The sequence below is a fragment of the Astyanax mexicanus genome, chromosome 4 (genome assembly GCF_023375975.1).
Source record: "Astyanax mexicanus isolate ESR-SI-001 chromosome 4, AstMex3_surface, whole genome shotgun sequence".
Classification (NCBI taxonomy): Eukaryota; Metazoa; Chordata; class Actinopteri; order Characiformes; family Acestrorhamphidae; genus Astyanax; species Astyanax mexicanus.
In genome coordinates, this window is record NC_064411.1 from 48873000 (window position 1) to 48899425 (window position 26426).

The window sequence follows — 26426 nt, forward strand, 5'->3', positions numbered from 1 at the left end:
TATAAATAATTATATTTTTATATTTAACCTGCTTTACTCAAAAAAAAGAAAAGAAAAGAAAAAAAATATATAATTGTTTTATTTAACATTGCTTTTTTTTATAAGGGTTATTTTAAATTTTGTTCTGTTTTGTTCTTTCTATTTTTCAGTTCTACTTTTCCAGTTCTAATGTTATCATTATACAACAAATACGAAAATGAAAAGTTAATATTATTAAACACAGCAGTTCGTGTTTTAACGGTAATAATAATAATACTATATCCACGAGCTGACAAAATATCTCTGGAAAGTAACTGGACGCCCGTGTTTGGGTCCTTCTGTGGCTGGTGGTCACGTGGTGTGATTGTTCGGAAGCTGAGTGTGTGTGTGTGTAGTGTGTAGTGTGTGGATCGGGAGAAATATCAGTGTATTATTGAGTAAATAAGGTTAATAAAGAGGTTGTTAGTCTCAGATCGCGGTGATGGATGATGAAGAGGAGACCTACCGCCTGTGGAAGATCAGGAAGACTATAATGCAGGTTCGGCTCGGGGATTAAACTCAGCGCTGATTATCAGCGTGTTTTTACTGTGTGACGGAGCTGAAATTAGAGCTTTATTTAACCTTATTTCACCTCTTTTTATATAATCTAACATATAGATAGGTAGATAGATAGATAGATAGATAGTCATCCAAACTATGAATAAAAACAAATTGTGTTATTTTGTTAAGTGTTTTATATTTTAAAGTAAGAGCAAGACTTTCCTTTTGTTGCATAGGTTAAGTTCATCAGAGTTACCAGCATCGACAAGTTAACAGAACCCCAGATAAGAGCATCTAAATGCTTCACAGAGTATTTTGGTTTGTTTAACACTTTAAGTTACAACTTAATTACGTATGTGTTTCTTAATAGTCTGGATGACTTTAGTGTTCATTTACAATGTGGGAAAAAAAATAAATTAGAAGGTGTGTCCAAACTTTTGAGTAGTAGTGTATATATCTACAGAATTGTAATATGCATTAAGGTAGGAAAAATAAGGCCAGCTTAGATTTTGAATAGAGATTTTGATCAGTTTAGGGTATATATTTATTTGAGGTTGGTGGTTTAGCTGGTCTACAAGCTTGACCATGCTAGTTATCTTGATAACCAGTATGATCAAGCTTGACCAAAATCAAACATTAGGTAAGTTTTTACCTGGATTCACAAGTTTTTCAAACACACTGTCCATTAAAGACCAGCCTAAATTAAATAGTTTTAAACCAGATTCCAGCAAAACTGGTCTTGAGCTTTATTTCTTAGCATGCATATAATTCCCTCGAAGGAATACATTTTTAAGTTTCTAAATAGTAATTTTTTTACTTTGATACTTCAGGAACTCTGTACTTTTCTTGGTGAATCTGAAAAATATTATAAAATTGTACAATATTCAGACAACAACAGACAAAATACAGTAAAAGAGCGCATGAGGTTTATTTTTAGACAGTTAAGGCCTATATTTAATAATGTCATAAAAAAAGTCATAATTATGACAAAATTAAATTTTTACCCCTTTTTTCTTGCATGCTGTAGTATATGATGAAGCTTTGCCTTAAAATGTGCTAGTAATGAAGGTGTATGTTGTTGATGTTCTAACCCTGATATTTTAATTCTTGGTTTCTCTTAGCTTTGCCATGATCGAGGATACTTGGTGACGCAGGATGAGTTGGATCAGACCCTGGATGAGTTTAAAAGCCAGTTTGGAGACAAACCGAGCGAGGGCCGACCCAGGAGGACAGATCTCACAGTGCTGGTGGCTCACAATGACGATCCGACCGACCAGATGTTCGTCTTCTTTCCTGGTGAGCTGCTTTATCACATATTGGAATTCTTGTTGGCACCACCGTGCAGGAGAACATGCTGTGTAGTGTTTATTGGATTATTAGGGTGAATATGTGAGTTAAATCACTTTATACTTCATCGTGTTTTTGTTATATATTTTTTTATTATACAGAGGAGCCCAAAGTGGGCATTAAGACTATTAAGATGTACTGCCAGCGAATGCAGGAGGAGAACATCACCCGCGCCATTATTGTAGTCCAGATGGGCATGACTCCATCTGCCAAACAGGTAGAAATATACGCACTTCCACCCAATTTAAACTTTTTAACAATTACAGTTCTCAGAATGTATATTTTATCTGTAGAATTATTACGGTCTTTTAAGTCAACTGAAGAGTATTATATTGCTCTGAATGCTGTTGTTTGTGTATTTATATTTGCAGTCTTTGGTGGACATGGCACCAAAGTATATTCTGGAGCAGTTTCTTCAGCAGGAGCTTCTCATCAACATCACAGAGCACGAGGTGAGAAAATCATAATATTATTACTGTAAGTATTCAAAACATACAGTATTAATCTATCAAATAACCAGGTTTTATCAGAGACTTTGTGAAAAGCATTAAATATAAAAGTTTGAAAATCAAGGAATTGTACATATTTTAAACCGCCAAAAATATGCAAATATATAATACAAAAAATGGGAAAAAGAATATCTTAACATTTCAGTGGAAGTCAAAATAAAAAGTAAAAAGACTTTGTTGAACAACATTTTGGAGCTTTTCTATTGGTATATTTGTCATTTGTCAAATTTGGCCACAGTATATAGCATATACAGGTGCATCTTAAAATGTTTATATTTAAAATTTTTATATTATTAAAAAGTTAAAAATGTAAACTCATGTATTGCATAGATGCATTTCACACAGAGTGACCTATTTTAAGCATCTTTCTTTTATTGTTGACGATAATGGCTCACAGCCAATAAAACCCCCCAAAAAATCAGTATCTCCGAAAATCGATTCTTTGGGCAGTGTGGGCAGTGTGCCAAGTACTGCTGGAAAATGAAATCTGCATCTCCACACAGTGGATCAACACCAGCAGATGACATGTCTCTCCAAACCATCACTGATTGTAGAAACTTTACACTAGACCTCAAGCAGTTTGGACTGTGTGTCTCTCCACTCTTCCTCCAGACTCTGCTCCATTAATTTACAAATGAAATGTAAAACTTACTGATGATCAGTGATGGTTTGGAGAGACATGTCATCTGCTGGTGTTGATCCACTGTGTTTTATTATCAAGTCTAAAGTCAGTGCAGTTTTTCCCCGAAAAATCTTACAGCACTTCATGCTTCCCTCTGCTACTGACAACTTTTATGGAGATGCGAATTTCATTTTCCAGCAGGACTTGGCACACTGCCCACACTGCAGAAAGTACCAACTGATCTTATATAATATTCTAATTTTCTGAGATACTGATTTTTGGGTTTTCAACGCCTGTAAGCCATAATAATCATCAACAATAACAGAAATTACCGCTTAAAATAGCTCACTCTGTGTGTAGTACATCTATATAATATGAGTGAGAATATAAATATGTTAGGCACTGCAGCATATTGTAAAAATAGGCCCATATATTGTAGGATAAGTTGATGTAAGTATCGTGCCTGTCTAGGAAAGAACAACATTTGTTATTGTATGTAAATTTGTAATTGTTTGTAATTGTGTGATTTCTCCAGCTTGTTCCTGAACACATAGTGATGACTAAAGAAGAAGTGACGGAGCTGCTCGCGAGATAGTATCCTTACTAACGCTGTTCTGAGACCCTCTGTACTTTACTTTTACTTTATTTATACTGAACATCTTCAGCTTTAAGAGTTTGCAGCATCATATTAAGGTGCCAGTTCTTAAATGAAATATGTGTGCCTTGGAAAAAAAACAGTGTGTATGTTGGATCTATAGAGAAGTTTACAATTAAGTCTGTACTGATGTGTGTTATGCTTATCATACACTAGACAACTTCAAAAAGACTGTAGCCTTATGCTAACCCTGGCACCCTGGAGCAGCATTAGCATTACCCACTAACCACACTAAGCACTCGCTCTTTAGCTATTCAGAGCAGAATTTATTTTAAGTGTGAAAGTGAGTTTAAATGTAAACGTCTGTGACCAATGTTTTTTTTGCCTAAAGTTTCCTTGACTGTTGTCAGTAAGCTGAAGGAGAGCCAGTTACCCAGGATTCAGGCTGGAGATCCAGTGGCCCGATATTTTGGAATAAAGAGAGGACAGGTAGTGGAGATATATTATATATAAATTGTTATAACGAAAAATTATTATAACTAAATAGGGGTGTGACAAGATTAAAACGTGCCGATATGTCTCGTCAAGCTTTACACTGTCTCGCGGGGAAAAAGTAAAATTTAGTGTGGACTTTTTAAGCGGAATCTGGCAACACAGCAGAAGTGCAAGTCCGGTGGGAGGTGGGTGGTTTCGGTGGTTGGGGTGGAGGAGATATGTTCTGTCATTACTAGCCCACCTCGCTCTGCAAAACCAGCAAGCTGATTGGCTGTTTCTTCTGAGAGAAAATTTATTTGGGGATTTCATTTGGCACCCTCTTTAGTGCAGCGCCCCTATGCATCGCATAGGCTGCATACCCCCTTTTTAAGTTGTATGTCTGGCTGCATTTTGACTCCAGTGGAAACAATAAACGGTAACAGAGTGAACCAACAAGACACAAACCATATGTAAATACAGTAAGTAAATCCTACATGCGTCTGTGTTATAGGCAGGTGTACTAATCCCTTAGCTCTGTACTGTATAAAAAAAAATTCTGTCTCTGTTTGCACTTCAAGCATAGTCTTAATATGACTGGTTATGGTTATGCATAGTTAAATTACAAGAGATTTAGGAGAAAAAACACACAAACCTTAGTCTTAATATGACTGGTTATGGTTTGCACTTATTGTTTGCACTAGATAAGATTTTATTTATATATTTTATTTTTATTCTTATTTCTATTTCTTATAGAATCAATGTGTGAGAGAAACCAGTCTGTTAAGTCTGCGTTATATGATTTTGTAAAGTAAAACTCTAGTTTTCATTTTTAAAGTTTTCTTTAAAATTTTATTTTTAAGTCTCGTCTCGTGATATTAGTGTCTCGTCACACCCCTATAACTAACTAATTTTATGTTGACTTTGTGACAAACCTCATTAATTCCAGTTGTGTATTTCATGTTTTTTATAGGATTACAAAAAAAATCCATTAAGTGTTATTTAGGGCTTTTTCTTTGATTGATTTTGCTGTATGAACAAAATACAGGAATTTTCACCAGATTCCCCTAAAATCATTAAATGATGTTGATATTAATAACGCCCTATGTGTACCAAATTTTACCAACCACCAGATATTGCTATAATGTTGAAACAGTATATATTGTGCAGGTCTACATGTGTTGTATAGCTTCTGCTTCTAGTAGATAAATATGTTGAATTATGTGTTTCTAGTGTAACTAATTCCAGCTTTTGTATTTCTTCATTTGTCTTTTAATCAGGTGGTGAAGATCATCAGACCTAGTGAAACTGCAGGTCGATATATTACATACAGACTTGTGCAGTAATGCTAATGTGGTGAGTGCTAAGAGCCTCTTATTATTACCTGTTTTTACATTAAATTATAAATAAAAGTAATTTTTTTATGTACAAAAAAAACTACATTTTATGTATATTTTATGTTTTTCTTCACAGAATTTCAGTCAAGAATTTGGATACTCGTCTCAGAGCTGGAGGTGAAATCAGAAGACCCCATATGTTTTCAGTTTTAAGAAAGAAGACTAAAATTTTGCTGCAGTTTATCTTTTAAGATAACTAAAATCATTTTTTTTATTAACTGTTCAATTAAAGTTGTATTTGTAAAATACAGATTTGGCTCTTTTATTATACTGTAATCCTGTAGAACTCAATTAAACAGGCAGATAAAGCTCAGTAGTGCTGGGTTTGGACACATCATCTCATTCTAAGTTTTCATTTGTATTTTTTCCTACTTTGTAAATGAATACTGAAGTGATCCAGACTATGAAGGAACACATGTAGTAACTTAAAAGTGTTAAACAAACCAAAATACTTTTTTTCCCTATCTGTGATGCTGTTAAATTTAAGTGGTTTCTGAGGCTGGAAACTCTGATGAACTTATCCTGTACAACAGAGGGAACTCATGCTCTTCCTTTCCTGGGGTGGTCCTGATGAGGGCCAGTTTTGTCATAATGTTTTTGATCATATTTGCGACTGCACTTGTAAATACTGTTAAAGTTCTTGATTTCTTTCGGATTGACTGACCTTCATTTCTTAAAGTCATTTTTTTCTTTAATAAGCTGAGAAGTTCTTGCCATAAAATGAATTAGAACATTACTTAAATAGAGCTATTCACTGTATACCAACTCTACCAATTTGCATCATATTATAAAAAAACTGCTATTCAAATAATATCCTATAAGAAATACTGTGATTTCTATTGAGAATGTGCAGCACTTCAATTAAACAGGATTAATTAGTGGAATATGCAGTCAGCTATTATAGTGTGTGTCATGATTACAAAATGTATTATGATTCAGTAAAATATTACTATATTGGACAGTCTTAGCTCAGAGGCAGTCAAAATGGGAATGCTGACTACCCTATGAAAACCTGTGTACACTGGATACAACAGCTGATGATGCAACTTCAGTCTGAATGAAATAAACAATAATCATCATTTAATCAGGCCAACAGAAATGTATTTATGAACGGTGCTTTTAAGAGTGTAGCTTTACACACAATTACACTTGTTCTGATCTCAAAAACCTGAGTTAAATAATCCAGAATTCTCATTTACAGCAGTCATTGACTAAATTAAATGAACAGTTCAGTGCCAAATGCTTTCTCCTGTTTCTAGAATGCAACCAAGTAAAATATATGACAGGTAATGTCAATATGTACAGTACACAATGTTTAAACATAATTAATAGAGAATTATTTAAATATACCAGAAAGCAAATTGGCAAATCGAGACTTTTTATATACTCTAGACAATGATGTTTAATGACTGTAAAACAAGAAAAAAAGAAGAAAAAAAATCAATATACTATGGGAATTAGCTGTAGCGTACTGACCAGCAGTAAGCTAATACTGCCACTATGCACATACAGTACAAATCACACACATTTGTTCTCCAAGATCACGCCCATCATTTTCTCAAGACTTTTTTTTTTAGCACAATACCTAAAACATATCCTCCAAACAATTCAAGCAGAAAGAAATCGATATTTCAAGAAAATGTTCAAGAAAAATATGGTTAGAAATAAAAAATACAATAAACAGGAAAAAAAAAGGTATAAAGTATAATTTAGTACAAAAAAGCAAAGATGTTATAATAAAGCAAATTCCTTTAGAGATGTACAGCACTGTAGTTTTAGGTTCAGTAGTAAAAATAAAATGTTCATTAAAAAAATTATTAATTCAGTATTTGTGTATGCTGTGGCACTTTCTTCAGCATGACCATCAAAGATGTTCCATAATCTGATCAATACAGCTGATCTATCTGATTAATGGAACATTGTCCTATAGTCATTACAGATCATTCAACATCAAAAACATCAAACAGTAGCCCTTTTAAAATACATCAATATGAAAGAATGCTCAAATATAGAAGATACACCAATCTGCCATAATATTAGTACCACTGTCAGAAGACTTAAACATTCATGATTACAAGACATGTTGTGAAATATGAAAAGTCATGTTGTGTTAGCCTGGCTGTGAGGTGTTATATAGAACAGTTATATAGAAATGAACAGTCAGTTCTTGAAGGGTGATAAGGTGGTTAATGCAGGAAATGGTAAAAAAATATATTTTTTTCCACCTCACAGCCAGGCTAACACAACATGACTTTTCATATTTCACAACTTGTCTTCTAATCATGAATATTTAAGGTTTACTGATCAGCGAAGCAGGGTCACAGATTACATGATCTCTCACCAGGAGGAACACGTAACGAGTCTGACAGCTCTAATATTCATGTTTTGTATTAAAAAAAAAAAACACAAAAGAAATGATGCCATGAAAAAGACACGTTTGTTGTTTGTGCACAGATTCGCAGCAAAAATACACTGAAAAAAGCAGTATATAACAGGTTCGAACCCCAGCTTTCATGTAGCTTTGCCATCAAGCTGCCGGCGCAAAATAGGCCTCACTCCCTCTGGGTAGATGTCGCTCTCTCCCCACATCACTAAAGGGTCCGCAGCACATGGCGTCTGTGAGCCGCTGTGTTTTCCTCCAAGCGCGCTGTGATGCTACTCAGCAATGCTGCATCAGCAGCAGCTCGAAAAGAAGCGGTGGCTGACTTCACATGTATCAGAGGAAGCATGTGTTAGTCTTCACCCTCCTGGTGTGTTGGGGCATTACTAATGAAAGGGGGAGTCCTAATGAGTGGGTTGGGTAATTGGCCGTGTAAATTGGGGAGAAAATGGTAATAAAATTAAATAAAAGAAAGCAGTATATAAACAGAAAAGTATACGAACGAGTGAATAAATACATTATTTCATGTCATCTACATCTTGCACTCACTCATTGGTTTTAGCAGTCATTGCTTTATCTAGCTGGGGTTTTCAGGGCATCAATAATCCATAATCTATAATCAATTGATCATTCATTTTTTAGCAGTTCTCTCACATAGAGACTGAGCAATCACTGACAGAACAAAGAATTTCCTCCGATCTTTAAGGCTTTCCTTTTAATCTCGATTTTAAAAGCCTTAAAGGATCTATTGTTAGCGTCCTGGTGTAAGATACCAGTGTTCAGGTCTGTTGTGGTTGCACTCTAGGAGGACTACTGAATATTATGCAGATAGTACTAATGTTGTGGCAGATCAGTGTATGTCAAAAAATATAATATACCCTAGATATCATTGTCCAGTCCCAAAAATAGAACCAGAAAAATAGAAACAGTGGTACAGAACATTTCAGTGCATTAGAACAGTACATTAGCTAAGCCTATTTTAGCCTAGACACAAGCTGGACTGTCCACTTCAGACATCTTCAGTCACGGTGAAAATATTAAAGTCCTGCAGCTTCTGCAGTTGTTTACTGATCTGAGAGCTGTTCAGAATCTCCGGGCTCAGAGTCGGGTGTGCTGACCGGCTGCTCTGGGATGGTCTCTGGTACGATGGTGCTCAGGTCCAGGCTGACTCTGGGACTCAGCTGGTCGTCCTCTGTGCTGGTCTCACTCTCCTGGCTGACCAGAGGGGGGCGCCGCTTGCTCCCTTTCCCCAGATCCTCGGGATCAGAGTCCGAGTCCAGAGAGCGCTCCCGGGAACCGGACGAGCCCAGAGAGTTACCTGTGCAGCAGACCACAGAATAATGAAATTAATGAATAATGAAAAGTGATAGACCACTCTTACAGTACTTTTCTTAAGCAGAAATATGAGTATTGGCTGATACTGTATAACCTTAATAAAAAAACAAAGCGTTTTTAACATGAGCTGCTTTTAATTAAAGCTCTTCACTTTTGATGAGCATGAATGAAATGATAATAATAATAATAATAATAATACAAATACAAATAATAATAATAATAAAAACAACTACAAATATAATAAATTATTAAAAATATATTTTTATATAATATTGTTATAGTTATCTCTGCCCAGCACATAAGAAAAAAAATGCTGAATTTTCATTCCTAAAATTCGGTTTCAAGATCTACTTTCTTGGATTTGAACATTTTTAGCTTATCAAAGACAAACTACTGTTTAAACCCTTTAAGACCTAAATTATGTGAAAAAAAATAAAGTATAATAATAATGCTATTTTCTGTTTGTAATGCACACAAAGGTGATATATATAATAATGTTAATAATAAAGATGTTAAAAATGTTCTTAAATTGTATTATTATTGTATATATATTTATTTATTTACTTATTTTTGTATTATTATTTTCTTTGTGATTTTAACTTCTAGATTGTCATTCTTTTATCCTTTATTTTGAGTTTCACCTTTTTGTTGTATGTTACGTGTACATTTGTTTGTTAAATATGAAAATGGATGACTCCTGTACAAGTATTTTGACTGTATGCTGGCAGGGCTATGCTATTGTTTCATTCGCTTTAATTATTATATATTTTTTTTGGCTTGTTTATAGTCTATTCTGTTTAACAACAGGTCTCAATTAGTGTTATGTGCAACATAATATTTGAGAAAAAAATAGAAATACATGATGTCCATTGTAATGGATACAGGGTCTAAAAGTGTTTAAAAAAATAATAAATTTCTTTCACTTTTAGGGGTGCATGAACTTGTTTTAGGGGTGCTTGAGCCCCCTTAAAAAAGGCCTAGTGAAGCCCCTGCACGGTGCTCATCAGTGTTTAAGATGTTCTTAAACTCCAGCAACTGAATCTAAAGACTCAAATAAACTCAATCACATTACAAACTCTCTGCGTCTTATTATTCGATGCCAGGAGCTGCTACAAGGCCACTGAGCCTTTAATCATCTTTTGGCATCCAGACTAAGACAAGCATATTCCCCATAGTTGGATGGAATTATTGATAGTCTTCGCCTTTGACGCATTCATGTGGTGAACACACACAAACACACCAGACTAACATTGTATTTATTGTGTTCATATTGGGATTATTATCTAATAAGAACAAAAAACAGGATTCTGCCTCTCCCTGTACATTATATCATAATAAAGTATTGGTTTTAGTATCTCACCACAGTCCTGCTCTGTGATCAGTCTGCTCTGATCCTCCTCGCCTTCTGGAGTTCCATCAGCACTCTCCTACAAATCAACAAATAAAAAAAAAAATCACATTTACTCACTGACTACTCACAGTCCACTACAGTCTAATGACCAACTCATTTATGCAACTTTTCAGTTTAAAGTGAAGGTTTAGTCAAAAATCTAACTCTGAATAGTCTTTTATAATTTCTTAAGTTCATTGCTCTTTAAAAGGGAGACATTTGATTTTTATGTTACTATTATATTATCCTTATTATACAGTATTTGTTGTATAAATTGGTCTTAAAATCTTTTTAAATCACCTAGTGCATTTATTTCTGGTATACTATCCATAACTAAATTGTTATGGCAATCCCAAGAACTATATGTGTCCATCAGCCTCCTGTGAAAATGTCTAATAAAAATTATATTATGCTTTGCTAATAAATTACAAAACTTATTTAATTAAACCGTTTATTCACAATTTACCTGTCTTATTCATCTAACTCAAACTCTGCTCCCCACTCACCTGTCTCTGACATGTGAAGGTTATACCAGATGAGTAGTCAGAAGAGATAAAGATGTGCTCCTGAAAGATGATGAGGGCTTCCACGATGCGTGCCTGGTGTGGGTAATCCACCAGAGAAGAGAGCGAGACGGTGGCACCGGTGGGTCTGGGTCTCATCAGCGTCGGTCCGAACACGATTCCCAGATTACTGGGGCTCATTTTATTATCCTGTTCCAGCTGAGCCACTCTGAGAAAGAGAAATACATATTAGTAATTAACCATCTATGGCGTTAATTATTCTTTTGGAAAGAAAAAAATATCTTTTTGTTAGATATTTTCTTTGGGAAAAAAACAAACAAACAATAAGATAACAAAAATGGCGCTAACAAAAGTCATCTATATAATGTTGCTCAAAGGCGACAAATGAAAAAAACTAGTTTTAGTAATTTAACAAGAAGAATATATGAATATAGTAAGAAAATAAAAAAGCCAAATATACTTCTTAACATATACTGGCATATACATATTTTTATATATGACCCACTTGTACACTTTAATATATTGGACACAGATATACACTGTAACATTCTATTAAAATAAGATACATAAATACATATAAATAAGGTACGGTATGGTGTAATAACAAAAAAAGATGGTTTGTTGCCATAGAGGGTTAAGCAGATAGTTTATCAGTAATAGGCAGCTATAAAAACCACTATTATTAACTACAGCCTCAATGCTGCCACCTCAACACTAAAGAAGCAAATGTATAATGTACACCAAATATCATAGCTAATCAAGTTAAAGAAAAAAAATGGTAAATTTTATATTTACGCCTGCACGATACTGGAAAAATCTGCCACCGCAATATTTTTTGTTCAGTGATTTACAGCACTGGAGTATTTGTATCATTTATTATAGAATAAAATTAAAGGCAGTGTAAATTTTCCTTTTGAACTACCTATCGTTTATAACTATTAAACAAATGCAATAATAGGCTAATTCAGGCTAATTTCCTGACCCCATGGAGGAAAAGTCTTAACACTTTGTACACATTGTGTTTCTTACCTGCGTAGATGCCGTATGATGCATTTCAGTGTGCCGATGTTGGTGGATGGGAGATCTTTCAACAGTTCTCTGAGTTTCTCTACCAGAGTGATCACCTTCGGGTCAGTCTGTGGTCCCAGGTCTTCCAGCTCTGGGCCTTTAACCCCCTCTCCTCCTTTAGAATGCAGACTCTCCTTCGCCAATCCCATCAGCGCGTTGTACATGCGGAACGGCATGATGGGCTCGGGCAGCTAAAAAAGGGAAATATCATATTATGAGCTTCGATATAAATGTGTGGAGGAAGGGGAACTGTGCCACACTAGGATGCACAGCCCCTGTCTGTCCCAGCTGGCATGCATTGGACTGATTGAGCAGCCAGCTGGGACCAGCATAAAGACCCTGCCTTAGCCTTCACTCGGGAGAAAAGCCAGGGGCGAGAAGAAGGTCGAGGCACAAAGGTATAATTCAATGATTTAAGTTGGTGGTGGAGGGTGTTTTGCCAACTAAAGGTATGTTTTGTGTTTATTCACTCCCTGTGTCTGTGTCTCTATGGGCTTCCTCACTACTGGGCCAAGTGGTCATAGCCCTATCTCCAGCGGTGCCGTCACATCGGTGGAGAATGCAGGCCCCACCCCTTTGTGGGCGGGTCCAGACACACACACACACACACACACACACACACACACTCACACTCACACATTATATATGATTAAGAGGAAGATGGCTAATCACAAGCTATAATCCAAGCTGAACTGCTTGAATGTTTGGACCAGAAGTGGTATAAAGTAATCCAAAAGCAGTGTGTAAGACTGGTGGAGGAGTACATGCCAAGATGCATGAAAACTGTGATTATTAACCAGGGTTATCCCAACAAATATTAATTTCTGAACTTTTTCAAACTTTATAATCAAGCATCTTTTTCATTATTTTGACCATTTCTAATTTTCTGCAAAAAACGCTTTTAATGACAGTCTTTTTATTTGGAATTCCATAGTTTATGGAATAAAACAACATTTTTCATTTTATCAATGTTATTAGCAATATTAGCAATAACTGAGCATTCGGAGGTCAGTGCCATGTCATGTCATGTCCTGTAAATATTAAACACAAGGCCTGCCCTGTAATGAAGTGTTTTACCTGTCGCAGGTAGAGTTTGAGCACATTGCTGATGTCGTGGGGAGAAGCCTGAGAAAGTTCCACCAGTTCTTTTCCATTTTCAAAGGCCTGACACAACTTTTCCACACGCGTCTTTACTCCATTTACACGGTAGATTCCCTAAAGGAGCATGTACACATAAATTACACATAACACAAACAGGCAACTGTGACTAGCCTGATTCAATCATGTTGAAAATACACAAATAAATAAATAGATTAATCAATAAATAGTATCAGGTGTTGTCATTCAACTAGCTCCCTTCCTCTTCCTTACTCACCTTCATCTTCAGTGCCCTCCTCTCAATCTCCTGGATGCATTTCTTGATGATGAAGGGAACGCCCTCAGTGTTGCCCTGCAGCACCTGGGAGAAGTCTCGGCCGAACAGCTGCAGTCGGCCCTGCAGCTTCTTATGACCACACTGGATGGCCAGGGACTCAAGACACTTCTTATGGCAGGCCAGGAAACACTGAAACACAACACACAAGACAATCACTAGTATCAAACTAGCATTAAATACGTGATTTAACGTGATTAAATATGTGATTTTTACTTTTCTGGTCACACAGACAATTATAGCCAGGCGTTAGCATACATAGCTTCTAAAAAGTTAAGTTCCATCCATCTGGCTCCCACTATAAGGCTTCACTTCAACTCAAGCTCAATAATTCTCACTGCCTTGCCATGAGCACACTGGCCATTGTTAAACCTCACAACTTACACAGATGTGGACGCTCCCAAAGCCGTCCCCTGAGGTAACAAATTGTTATCAATTTGCCATGTCAGTGTATAGTCTTAGTGTACTATATAAACAAATAAGAGCGCTCAACCGAACCCTCACTTACAAGATAACACCTCATGACTTTTGGCGTGCCAGTGCAAAGTGTTAGTGTACTATATAAATAAATAAAAGAGCTCAATTAAAACTGAGCACATAAATATGTGTACACAGCTGACATAAATTAATTTTGCATATCATATATGTCACAGCAAAACCTTGAATCTCCAAAATAGCAACTTAGCGAGAGTAGACATAAAAACCTTCTTATCCTACAGTGGAAGCCAATGTAAAAAAAAATTGGTCAACTTACCATTAGACCATTCGCTTTTGCAAAAGCAAAGAACAACTAGCAGATTTAGATTATTAAATCAAAAAATGAAAAACAAGGTTTTTGCCTGACCGGAACAATACACATAATTTCTCTTAATCAACATATTTCACAGTTCTTGTATTAATACTGATCTAATACGGGCTCCGAGTGGTCCAGCAATCTAAAGCACTGTCACTCTGATCTGGAGATTGCTGGTTCGAATCCTGTTCATGAAGCTGGCCTTCAGCTGGAGCCTTGAGAGAGCACAATTGGCCTTGCTCTCTCTGGGTGGGTAGATGGTGCTCTCTCCCCACATCACTCCAAAGGGTGATGTCAATCAGCACAAGCTGTCTGTGAACTGATGTAACAGAACTGTGTTGCTGGGCTTTCCTCTGAACGTGCTGTGATGCTACTCGGCAATACTGCATCTGCAGCAGTTTTGAAAAGAGGTGGTGAAGGCATGTGCTAGTGCTAGATAGGGGGAGTCCTAACGAGTGGGTTGGGTCATTGGCCGTGTAAAATAGAAAAAATACTGATCTAATACCAAATTTTTCCAAATGTACACACACTCACCTCCTCACACTCAGCTCCCTGGAAGTACACATAGCTGTCACACTCGCGGCACTTTGACGGCGTGCGGAGTTTCCGAAGCCGATGAGTCTTGGCAGCTTTGGACAGACCCACGTTTCGAAATGGCCCGGTGGACACAGTCATCTCCGGCTCAATTCCATTCATACCTGACATAGCACAAACCCCAGTGATGGTTAACCATTAATACAGCCTTTTGAGTGCTATATTGGATCAATGTTGAACTTACTTTGTTCAAAAGAAGCCATGTTCCCATCTTGGTCATCCAGGTCCTCGTTGGACGACAAGGTTCCAGCTGAAACCGGGCGAGAAGCCTTTGAGACATCTCCTGAAATGAAGCAGAGCACATGCTTTAATAAAATAAATCAACGTTCACTGTACATATCTACTAGCTAACATGCAATTCATTCCTAAATAATGAATACTGTATATGCTAGCTAATAGACATCACAATTATACTAATAGGAACAAAGAATCTAATGGAACAAAGGGGGGGGGGGGATTTGTTTTAGATTAGCAGGATAACTGAAAGGTCTACAGGCAGCCAATTTACAATATATCATTCATCTATGTTGAATTATTAGGTTGACCCACATACTGTTTTTAAAGTGTCTGACTTATGGTTATCTCTATAAATTGTAAAATAAAAGCTAAAAAATTGGTTAGGCCAATCCTCCATGAATTATAGCAAACAGCAAAACCTGATCTTGTATCAAGAAATAGGTATTTTAAGTATTTTAGGTATTTTCTGTTGGTACCTGTGCTGGTGGTGGGAGAACCCAGTCCACTTCCTCCGCCCACACTATCCGTATCACTTAAGGTAGATGGCCAGGACTTATGAGCCTGATGACCTCGGCCTGCTGGAAGAAAAAGCTGTCAGCACTGAACATCCTATAAATTAAGCCTTAATATCACTGTAAAATATGTAAAAAAAAAATGTCAGCAGAGCTTTATCTAGTATTTTCTTATTTGAACTCAATTCAGTACATCTTGAAAATATATGTGCGGGATGTATCTTTCAAATCCAAAGCTTCCATACCACAGGGATGTCAGGTACAGACCAGAGCATGTTAAATGTGCTGCAGCTATGGAAATGAGCAAGCTGGCTATTTCTCTGCTGAACAGGTAATCACTAAGCTTCAGTATGGTTGCTAAACATAGCTGGGTAATTTAGCACCACCAGTAACATAGTAGAGATGGGAATTTTGAACACTGACGAATATATAAGCGGCACTAGAAAGAAACAGGGGTGTCGGCATGTTTTCCTTCTAATTCAACAGGTCTCGCAGCTAGGTGGTGGTAAGGGGGGTGGTGGTTTGGTAACTAATTTAAGTAACCAAAACTGTAATTCTAAAAAAAAAAGTCAAATGAGCGCTAGATGTTAATCTACACAGATTTCTCACCTGAAAACAATTTATTTAGTAGTAAAGCGCATACGTTTATTTACAGTAAGCTTAGATTTCCAAATTTCCACTAAGGCTGGGTGCAGCAGCATTAGCATAAGCGTCTAACTGCTAGTGCTAAAAGCACTACACTGAGCACTACACTGAGAGTTCTGGTAAACCAGGGCCATAAAATGTGCGTTGATACACAAAATTACTCATGACCTCTTCTGTGTTTGACCGTGCCGCTGTCTCCAGGCACTCCTTCCTCACTGGGGGATGTGGCCTCCGTACTCTGAGAGCTCTGTCGCTGGTCCTCAGTGAGGCTGTCATGTCGTGTGCGGACATGCCTGAATAAAACAAAATAGAGCTTTATTGCAAAAAGGCACAACTTACATTTAACGGTAAACAAACAATGGGAATAATAACTTCACGTAAGGATATGTGATCTAGTATTTTGGCTAATATTTAATTGAACTTCTTCAACTCTTCTTCCCCACTTTTCTATTTCTTAAATGAAAATGTTCTCTCTTTTTCTTTACATTTTATGCTATGCATATGTAGCAGTTGTCTTTTTTTTCCTTTGTTGTTGTCTTGTTAAATGCTATCTTATGTTAATGTGCCTGTATATGTACCTATGTATATATTCCTGTTCTAGACTCTTGCTGGATATCTCCAAAACAGCAACTTTACAGGAGAGAGAAAAAACCTTGTAAACTTTCAATGGAAGTCAATGTAAAAAGAGTTTATTTCGCGTAATTTTAAAGAGTTTCTTTTGGTCCGTTCATCAAGAAATTTTGGCACAGTGTAAGAGACAATTTGTCTGTTCAAATTATGTAGTAAACTAAAAATCTACAAAAATGGAGATAAGTGTTTTTCATAGGACAGCGACGAAATAAAGAGATAAATAAATATATATTGGGCTCAATTTGGTTTCTTGCAAAATCAAGGGCATTAAAAAGGAGTTTCTAACGAAACTGTTTCTACTGTCAAGAGAAGGCTTTTTACATTCTTGCATTCAGTAAAAAGTGCTTTAGTAAAGTCAGGATGTTAGATGATCAGCACCTCACCTCACCCACAACTCTTTAAATTGTTCCAAAAGTACTGGATGGAGCTCCAATATTCTAGAAAACACAGTTCCACTGCACCACAGCTCCAGCTGGGAGGCTTTATACCCCAGGCATATCTAGTCCAGGCATGATATCAGATAGGCCTATTCTACTCTACTGGAAATACTACTCTACTCTGTGAGTATTTGCATTTGCACACCTGTGTCAACAATAGGGGCAATAGTAGCTGAATGGATTTATTAACAGGGTTCTCCTTTGCTCTAGAAACTCACTGTGAGCTGGAGGCGGAGTACGGCTCGAACTGGTAGACTGTGATGCGCTCTGCGCTCAGATGCAGGTTTTTGACGTGAGCGGCGTACTGCTGACCCAGATCGTACAGTTTACAGCTCTCACACAGAGTCTGGTAGTGCACTGGCAGCGCAGCTGTCTGCATGTGCAGGATCTGGTAGTAGGAGATGGTGCACTGGAGACAAAAGGAGAAACACAGAGAGAAAACCAGAGACCCAGAATTAGACAAACCATACTGGTTCAGATATTAAATTATTGATTATTGATGCAACCATACCCTGGTTTTAACATAAACAGCACACACAACATCACAACGGAAAAAAAGCTTGTGCTGATTGATTGCAGACTTTATTTAAAAATCATATTGCCTAAACTCATTGCTTGCTTTCATATTTTTGGCCTATATTGTGAGTAGTGAGTAGTGATCTCACCGCCCGCAGAATCTGGTCACTCTGTCTGATGATGTCCTGGATCTGTTTCAGCACGTTCACCTTCACATCCTCCAGCTCCTGCTGCTGTGTGGTGGCGTCTGCAATACACGTCTTATATGTGGCTTCAGCCTCCTCTGCCTGAGAACACACAAACACGCACAAATCAATTCCAGCCATGAGTACATGGGTTGAAACATTAGATGATAATTCTCTATGAAAAATGAAAGAGAGGCATTCTTTGTGTTGGAGGTCATCCTCAAAGCAATTATTTATACTCCAAAAATCTAGCAGAAAATCTACCTTGACAGATACAGTTACTCCAAGAAAAGTGAAAGATCATGTTAAATACCATTGATTTCAGAAAAAAAAAAAACATTGAATAAGCAAGCGTCCCAATAATATTGTTTATATAGTTGCTTTAAATGAAACACCAACAAGGCCATAATGTATTTTAAAGATATTATGTGAGGATTGGTATTTCTTGCTCTTGGGGAAAGACATACTGCACTGCACTGACACTTCACAAGGGCAATTACTATTTACAACAACACTGTCACTTTACCCACACTGAGACACTATCACTTTTCATGTTATGGTAATATCCACGCATAATTATCCATGCTGCTATAGCAATTTGCACTTTGAACTTCATGTTGCTGCTACTTCCCTAGTACTTTCCTACCTACTGCTTTATATTTTGTGTATTTATCTTATCTATTTTATTATTGTATTTTTATTCAATTTTGTTTGTCTTTATATTGATCTATTTTAAATTGCTCTTTGGGTGTAATCTGGACCGTGAGAATACAATTTCGTTCCACCTCATGTACCACATGTTATGTGAAATGACAATAAAATCTCCTTGAATCCTTGAAATTTGTATATTTGGCCACCACTTAAGGACAGCTTTTAAACATGCATTTCTGGCTAAGAGATACAGAACTATCACTGAAAGTGAAAAAAAAAGCATGTGGACTGATTAATATTACAGGATTTTACAGTGGCTTGCAAAAGTATTCATACCCCTTTTATTTGATAAAAATTTTGAAAACCATGAATCATTTTCATTTCACTTCACACTTTAGCAATATTTTATGTTTGTCCGTCACTTAAAATCTCAATAAAATAAACTCAAGTTTGTGATTGTAAGGTGAAAAAATGTGTAAATGTTCAAGGGGTATGAATACTTTATAAATATGAATAAGACCCATTAAGACCCATTTATACTTCTGTGTGCAGTCAATGCAGAATCTTGGGTCACTGTGAGCATTTATACTTGTGTGTTGGTATGTCTGTGATGCTTTGCAATTATACTGCTAAATCAGTCAATCACAAACAGCTGTTGTCTGCATCACTGCAATGCACACGTGTGTGGAGATACACATCAGGCAATAATTGGCTTATGGTACACAGCTGCTTGTAGGATACATGGCTATGCATAAGGTATATGTGGGCTATAGATGGAATGGATTCAACTGAGTAGAATAAATAGGCATTTTTTGCAGGTGTTATCATGCCTGCTTCACCAAAGTTACAAAGTGCAGCTGAAGAATCTGAAGAGATGTCATTCCTCTATTAGAGGCAGTAGAGCACCTACATGATTCTGAAGCTACTATTTTACAGTAATGTTGCTTTAAAACGAGGCCCAGCCAGGTCAACATCAATCAACATTGTGGCACCGTTCCTTTCAGCTGAGCGTTCCACCAGTTTAGCACCTCCCTGCAGAGTCAACATTTTTCTGATGTAAATATAATTTTGCTGTTTATTGGGGTGGAACCAGTAAAGGGTGCAGCTCCGTGTTCCTTGGTCTTGGCGAAATAAATAGATCAGATTAGGCAAAGTGCAGGTGATGCCTTCGCCACAAGCCATGCTGTGGCTGCGTGTGTGGTGTTGTGTCATTTCCTGTGTGCATCAGCTGACCTTGTTGCGAGCTTCCTCCTCCAGTCGTCTCTTCCTGTCCAGCGCTTTGTTGGTGGAGCCACTTCCTGTTCCGCCGTGCTCTTCCTCCACTTTATTGGCCACCGAACGGGCCTTCTCGTACTCCTCACAGCGGGTCAGGTACCACCCCCGGGCCTTACGCAGGTTGTTCTCAGCATCCGCCTAGTGGGCACACACACACAGGCACAGTCTTGTAATACTAACTTATTGAGCCCAAGTAGAGCAATAAATATCCATCAGTTTTCAAAAAAAAAAAAAAAAAAAAAAAATTACACAAAATTAAAAACTTAGCATTTACCATAAACAGACTGGAATACAGAAATAATATTTAATAAATATTAATACATATATGAAACATACCGAGATAATGGACAGAAACATCTAGGTTTAAATCTAAATCTAGAGTCCAGCCAACAGTACTTACAGTTTACATTATGAATCTAAAGTGAAAGTAGTGTTTACAGTATTAAAGTAAACATTATGGTGCAATTTGAATCTAGTATGAATTTAGTGTGGAAATGGTGTATACAGTATTACAGTAACCAAAATAATGTGCTTTTAATTTAAATCCAGTCTGAATCAGGAATGGTTGCTTTTTTTACAGTCGGAAAATTATAATTATGGGGGTTTTCAATCCAGTATGAATCTAAATTGGAAGTAATGTTTGCAGTATTACAGTATAACCAGTGTGGCACAATTTCAATCCAGTATATATAGAATGGGTGTTGTTTTCACAGTCTGATAATTTTAACTGTGGGGTTATTTTAAACAAATTTAAATCTACAGTGTGACTGATTTTTACAGTATCACACAAACATTTGATTTTTCTCCAGTGTGAATTTACAGGGTGTTTTGAATTTACAGCACCACATTGAAAACTGTAATGATATTTTTATCCAGTATGAATCTAGAGTGTGTGTACCTTTACCCAGCCTCACAGTAACGCAGTTTGGGGTGATTTCATTTCAGTAAAAATCTACAGTGTGTGTGTAGATATTGAAATCTCTCATAGTAACAAATGTTAAGTGATTTTAATCCAGTATGAATCTTGAGTGGGTGTAGTTATTAAAATCTCATAGTAATGAATGTGGGGCAGTTACAATTTATTATGAATCTACAGTGTGTGTTCGGCTTTACCAGTTTCACAGTAACAAATAAAGGGTGATTTTAATTCAGTATGAATTTAGAATTGGTAAATTCATCCCGCCAGTAAAAAGTGGGACGATTTAAATCCAGAATGAATCTACAGTGTGTGTAGTTATTAGTCATTGGTCATTTTCGACTATTTCAAATCTACAAATCTACTGGTTAGCTTTTACTGAATCACACAAAAAATGTGGAGTGATTTTAATCCAGCATGAATGTTGATTGGGTGTAGTTATTACAGTCTCACAGTAACAAATGCAGACCGATTCAATCCAGTATGAATCTAGTGTTAGATTTTTTTTTTACAGTATCACAGTAAGAATAAAGTCAGATTTTACAACAGTATTAATATATAGAACTAGTTATGTATGAATCTGGAATGTGTGTTCTGCTACATTGTGACAGTTACAAATGTGAGGCAATTTAATGAATTAAAAATCTACAGTATATTTAGTTTTTGCAGTATGACAGTTAGATATGAGGGGTGATTTAATTCCAGTATGAATCTAGAATGGATGTAGTTTTAACAGACTTGAGAGTAATAATGACTTTTGCTGTAATATGCTAGAAAACTGTTTTAATAGCTTCCATGTTTCCATACAGACTGAAACATAGAGATTATTAATGGTGCCCTCATACCTCTGTCCAAATCATCTTGTTTTTTATTTACCTTTGCGTACACTACAAACATTTCCACCCCCTACGTTTACATGTATATATTCTTGGCTGGAGTTTATAATAAAGCCTGCAGACAAAGAGTAAGAGTGAGTGAAGCTGTACCAGTTTCCTCTTGGCCCTCTGCCACAGCTCTTTAATCTCTCTACGCTTCTTTTCGTGCTCCTGTTTACGCTGCATCAGCGGCTGCCAAAGAGAAAAAGAGAGAGAGAGAGAGAGGTTTGAAGAAAGAAAGTAAAAAAAGAAAGAGAGACAGAGAGAGAGAAAGAGATTGAGAAATAATGGAGATATATAATTATGACTCATTTCAACATCACAGTTTTAGGGACAGTTGATAGACTTTTTCCACATCACCTCTAGTCTGATACAGTTTCACAGTGATTACATACAGATCACACTTCTCTCACTGACTCTGTCTCTGTCACTTTACTTACAGAAAAAGACATACGTGTGTTGGGGAGTGGAGAAAGGATGTGGGTCAGAGGGAGGAGCACGTATGCTTCCCCTGCAGAAAGCATTTAAATTCTGTGTATATTGTAATTTCTGTCGTTTTTGTGAGTTACCTGTAGAAAGGAGTGAAAGAGGACAGAGTTCGTGGACTGCTGCACCCCGACACTCTGCTCCAAGTCCTGCTCAAGAGCCAGAGAATAAATAGAGAGCAAAGGCATGTGGTTCTGAAAGACAAAAAAAGAGACATATTATGACAAGTGTATGAACTTACTTAATTTTTTTCTTAATAAATAAAGACAGTAAATCTTCTGTACCTGACTGATGCTCTGCTTGCTCGAATGGTAAAGCCTCTGCAGACCTTTAGCAAATTCCATCTCTAAAATCCAGACAAACAAACAGAATCAAATTATAGAAAAATGTATTTGGTATGTACAGTTACAATTGTACATATTTTCAGTGGACAGCATTGTAAAAATAATAAAAATGAGAGTTGTGACTCCAATCCAGTATAATTCTGAAGTGTGAGATGTTCTTCACTGTGACAAAGTGTGATGACTTTGAACTAGTATGAATCAAGAGTGGGTATAGTTTTACATTTAATAGTCAATCCACTTTGATTGACATCCCTAAAGTCCAATTGTAGACACTTTCAGCTCTCATATGAGCCATTGTGTGCCAAAATAGACCATTCAGAGCCTGAGATACAGCTGTGCGTATCCGCCCACGTCTCCAACCACCAGCTATCCTCTCTGGTGCAACCCCCCATTTACGCAGCTGCTGTAAAATATATTATAAGATGAACAGAGGGACCCATAAAATAGGCACAAATTGTTTTGCCACTGTGAAAAGGGGTTAACAGTCTCATAGTGACAACTGTGTAATGATCTTAGTCCAGTATGAATCTAGAGTGTGTGTATACTTTTACAGTCTCATAGTGACAACTGTGTAATGATCTTAGTCCAGTATGAATCTAAAGTGTGGGTATACTTTTACAGTCTCATATTGACAACTACGTGCTGATCTTAGTCCAGTATGAATCTAGAGTGTGTATACTTTTACAGTCTCATAGGGACAACTGTGTACCGATCTTAGTCCCGTATGAATCTAGAGTGTGTATACTTTTACAGTCTCATAGGGACAACTGTGTACTGATCTTAGTCCAGTATGAATCTAGAGTGTGTGTATACTTTTACAGTCTCATAGGGACAACTGTGTAATGATCTTAGTCCAGTATGAATCTAGAGTGTGTGTATACTTTTACAGTCTCATAGGGACAACTGAGTAATGATCTTAGTCCAGTATGAATCTAGAGTGTGTGTATACTTTTTTCAGTCTCATATTGACAACTATGTGCTGATCTTAGTCCAGTATGAATCCAGAGTGGGTGTAGATTTTTCAGTCTTACAGTAACAAGTGTGGTTAATTTAATTCCAGTGGGAATCTAGAATGGGTGTATTTTTTAATAGTCTTAGTGACAAAAGTGGGGTGATTTCAATTCAGCATGAATCTAATAAGGGCATGTTTTTTAGTCTTACAGTACCAACTGTGTAATGATCATAGTCCAGTATGAATCAAATAGATTGAGTGTAGATTTTTAAGTCTTAGAGTAGCACTGTGTGGTAATTTAGTTTATGCAGTATGAATCTAGAGAGCGTGTTCATTTCTCACTCTCACAGTGACAAATGTGGGGTGATTTTCTTCCATGATTACTGTAATCTACAGTGTGTCTTTCCATATTATGACTTGCAACTTGTAAAATCGGTATGAATTTGGAAAAATCACACTAATACTTTCTCTCAAACTAGTCTGATCTGCAAGATTGTGTTTACCGAGAGCGATGCGTTTGTCTACATAGTTGATGATGTCCTTCATGTATTTAGCGATGGTTTTTGCATAGGACAGTGCACAGTCCACCCCACCCTCACTGTGCTGCAGCAGGATATCCACTTCCTCTGGGCTCATCACTGACACACACACACACAAAAGTAGTACATTAACATACAAACAATAAATTAAATACAAATAAATACTAGAAGAAAAAATAAAACAAAAGTTGAAGCCACACTCTGTGTGAGGAAGTGTGTGAGGGTGTAAAACTGAGCACCATTTGAATGTGTGATACTCACTGCAGTCCTCATGATCACATCCTCCACCTCCATCCATTCCCTGCCCCGCAGAAGATCCACACAGGTTCTCCATGGACTGAACACACACATACACATATATTTCACATCAATTTCACATAATTCCAAGCCTGAGCTTAAGGTGTATAAACCCCAGCACTGGGTATTGGATCAGGAGCAGCAAAGCTAATCAACCAACAGCAGAAGATGACCTCAATAAAGCTTTTGTGGCTGAATGCAATCAAACCCTTCTTTTTGACCCAGAAACCTTTTAAACATGGTACAGCTTGTTACCTGTAGATATATTGCTTATGCTATTTGAGCTACAATACAAAATTGTACATTGTATTATACAGTATATCATCAGTTACAACTCATTAAAGTTATATCTGTGGAGATGTTTTTATGATGTTTGGATGAGCAAAATACCACATAATGCATTGTTATCTATTGCTATAATATTGCTAACAATGCTAACCTGGAACAAAGCTAGCAATGCTAATCTAGGAAATAAAAAGTGTGACATATTCTGGTTTATGTTTGAGTAAAATGAACACTGTTGTTTTCTATAAATTACAGACAACATTTCTCCCAAATTCCAAATAAAAATATTGTTATTTAAAACATTTGCAGAAAATGAGAAATGGCTGAAATAACAAAAAGATGCAGAGCTTTCAGACCTCAAATAATGCAAATATTCATATACATATTAATTAATTATTATTTGGTGAAATAACCCTGGTTTTTAATCACAGTTTTCATGTATATTTGCATGTTCTTCTCCATCAGTCATACACACTGCTTTTTTTGGATGGTATGTTTCACTGGAGTGGATTTATGCACTTGCTATTCCTTAAACACTAATAGATTAGCAGTTGATTATTGCAAGTAGACGTCAGTTAGGTCTGAAGTGCATCTTTCTCACATTGAAGCATCAAAGTGAGTGATAGTAGTAGTATGTGGTTGGGTTGGGCTCGGTTGGTTTTCGGGTTGTTTATTTTCAGTTTCAGTTCAGCCATTTGAGCAAATTCAAGAAGTAGGGTGATTTAAAGGTGATTAAAGCTGTTTTTTCTTGCCATTAACATAAAAACTATAGTCAAAAATGATTTATTTCGTAATAATGAAGATGTTAATTTTAATTTTGAGGTCTCATAACTAGGGCACAGCAAAAAACACAGAATATAAAAGAAAATTTAAGTTGTATAGCTACACTTTCCTATTTGACCTATTTGATGTCCTAATAACCCTTAACACTTAATAAGGTTCGAATAACAGAAACACTGTAAATCAATTAGTTTATTTTTAACTGATTCAGCATAAAGTGGGCCCACCCTGCTGCGTAGTGCGGGAACAACAGTACAGAGTGTGCAAGACTTTCTGCTTGAGTGTATGAGAGGAAAAGAGGAAGCTATGATAGAAACCTAGAGCAGGAAGCTACAGACCCAAGCGCCATCGACAACATCCGCCATGCTCTCTCTCTCTCTCTCTCTCTCTCTCTCTCTCTCTCTCTCTCTCTCTCACGTATACACACACACACAGACACACAGGGTTAGGAAACGGTTGGTTTGATTGGGCGGCATTGCCTTAGTTCCCTGTCTGAGAGAGGACACAGCAGAGTAAAGAGGACTTTTTGTTTTGCCATCAACAACAAAAAAACAGAAGTATAGTGTGAGCTAACGACGGAGCTGCTTTATTACAGGTCTACACTGGGCTTTACATGAGAAACACTCTAATGGAATCAACAGTAGGCCTTTTATAGGGAACATTAGATGAGAGTAGGCCAACAATTCAATTTCTTACTCACATAACTATTTAATTTAGTGTTTCATAGTAAACTAACTGACAAAAAAAATATATATAAATGCACAATAATGCAGTAATGTAACAAGTAGATATGATTACAGTCCTGGTCTTGCCACAAGAGGGCATTACAAAATGCTTCCCCCCACAAAAAAGCCTCTCATATTATACTTTTCCGAAAAGCTGCTTGTC

At 36.7% G+C, this 26426-nt stretch overlaps 2 protein-coding genes across 3 annotated transcripts in view; one reads left to right on the top strand and one right to left on the bottom strand.

Moving 5' to 3' along the window:
* Positions 1-299: 299 nt before the first annotated feature.
* polr2ea (RNA polymerase II, I and III subunit E, a) lies at positions 300-5710 on the top strand. The gene is made up of 8 exons (XM_022678846.2): positions 300-517; positions 1641-1815; positions 1968-2083; positions 2238-2318; positions 3533-3591; positions 4003-4081; positions 5344-5419; positions 5537-5710. The coding sequence occupies exons 1-7, from the start codon at positions 461-463 to the stop codon at positions 5407-5409; spliced, it is 633 nt and encodes a 210-aa protein (XP_022534567.1). The 5' UTR covers positions 300-460; the 3' UTR covers positions 5410-5419; positions 5537-5710.
* An 829-nt stretch (positions 5711-6539) lies between these two features.
* arhgap45a (Rho GTPase activating protein 45a) overlaps positions 6540-26426 on the bottom strand; it is a 40456-nt gene continuing 20569 nt past the window's right edge. For both annotated transcript variants that reach the window (XM_022678848.2, XM_022678847.2), the window contains exons 6-23: positions 24438-24513; positions 24141-24275; positions 22626-22687; positions 22425-22535; positions 21967-22047; positions 20023-20202; positions 18103-18240; positions 17656-17846; positions 16539-16663; positions 15690-15788; positions 15161-15259; positions 14917-15080; positions 13533-13721; positions 13235-13372; positions 12119-12348; positions 11072-11297; positions 10536-10602; positions 6540-9158 (exon numbers count right to left, since the gene is read on the bottom strand). In XM_022678848.2, the coding sequence (XP_022534569.2) occupies positions 8905-9158; positions 10536-10602; positions 11072-11297; positions 12119-12348; positions 13235-13372; positions 13533-13721; positions 14917-15080; positions 15161-15259; positions 15690-15788; positions 16539-16663; positions 17656-17846; positions 18103-18240; positions 20023-20202; positions 21967-22047; positions 22425-22535; positions 22626-22687; positions 24141-24275; positions 24438-24513 (2565 nt within the window). In that variant the 3' untranslated portion in view covers positions 6540-8904. The remainder of the gene's footprint in view (positions 9159-10535; positions 10603-11071; positions 11298-12118; positions 12349-13234; positions 13373-13532; positions 13722-14916; positions 15081-15160; positions 15260-15689; positions 15789-16538; positions 16664-17655; positions 17847-18102; positions 18241-20022; positions 20203-21966; positions 22048-22424; positions 22536-22625; positions 22688-24140; positions 24276-24437; positions 24514-26426) is intronic.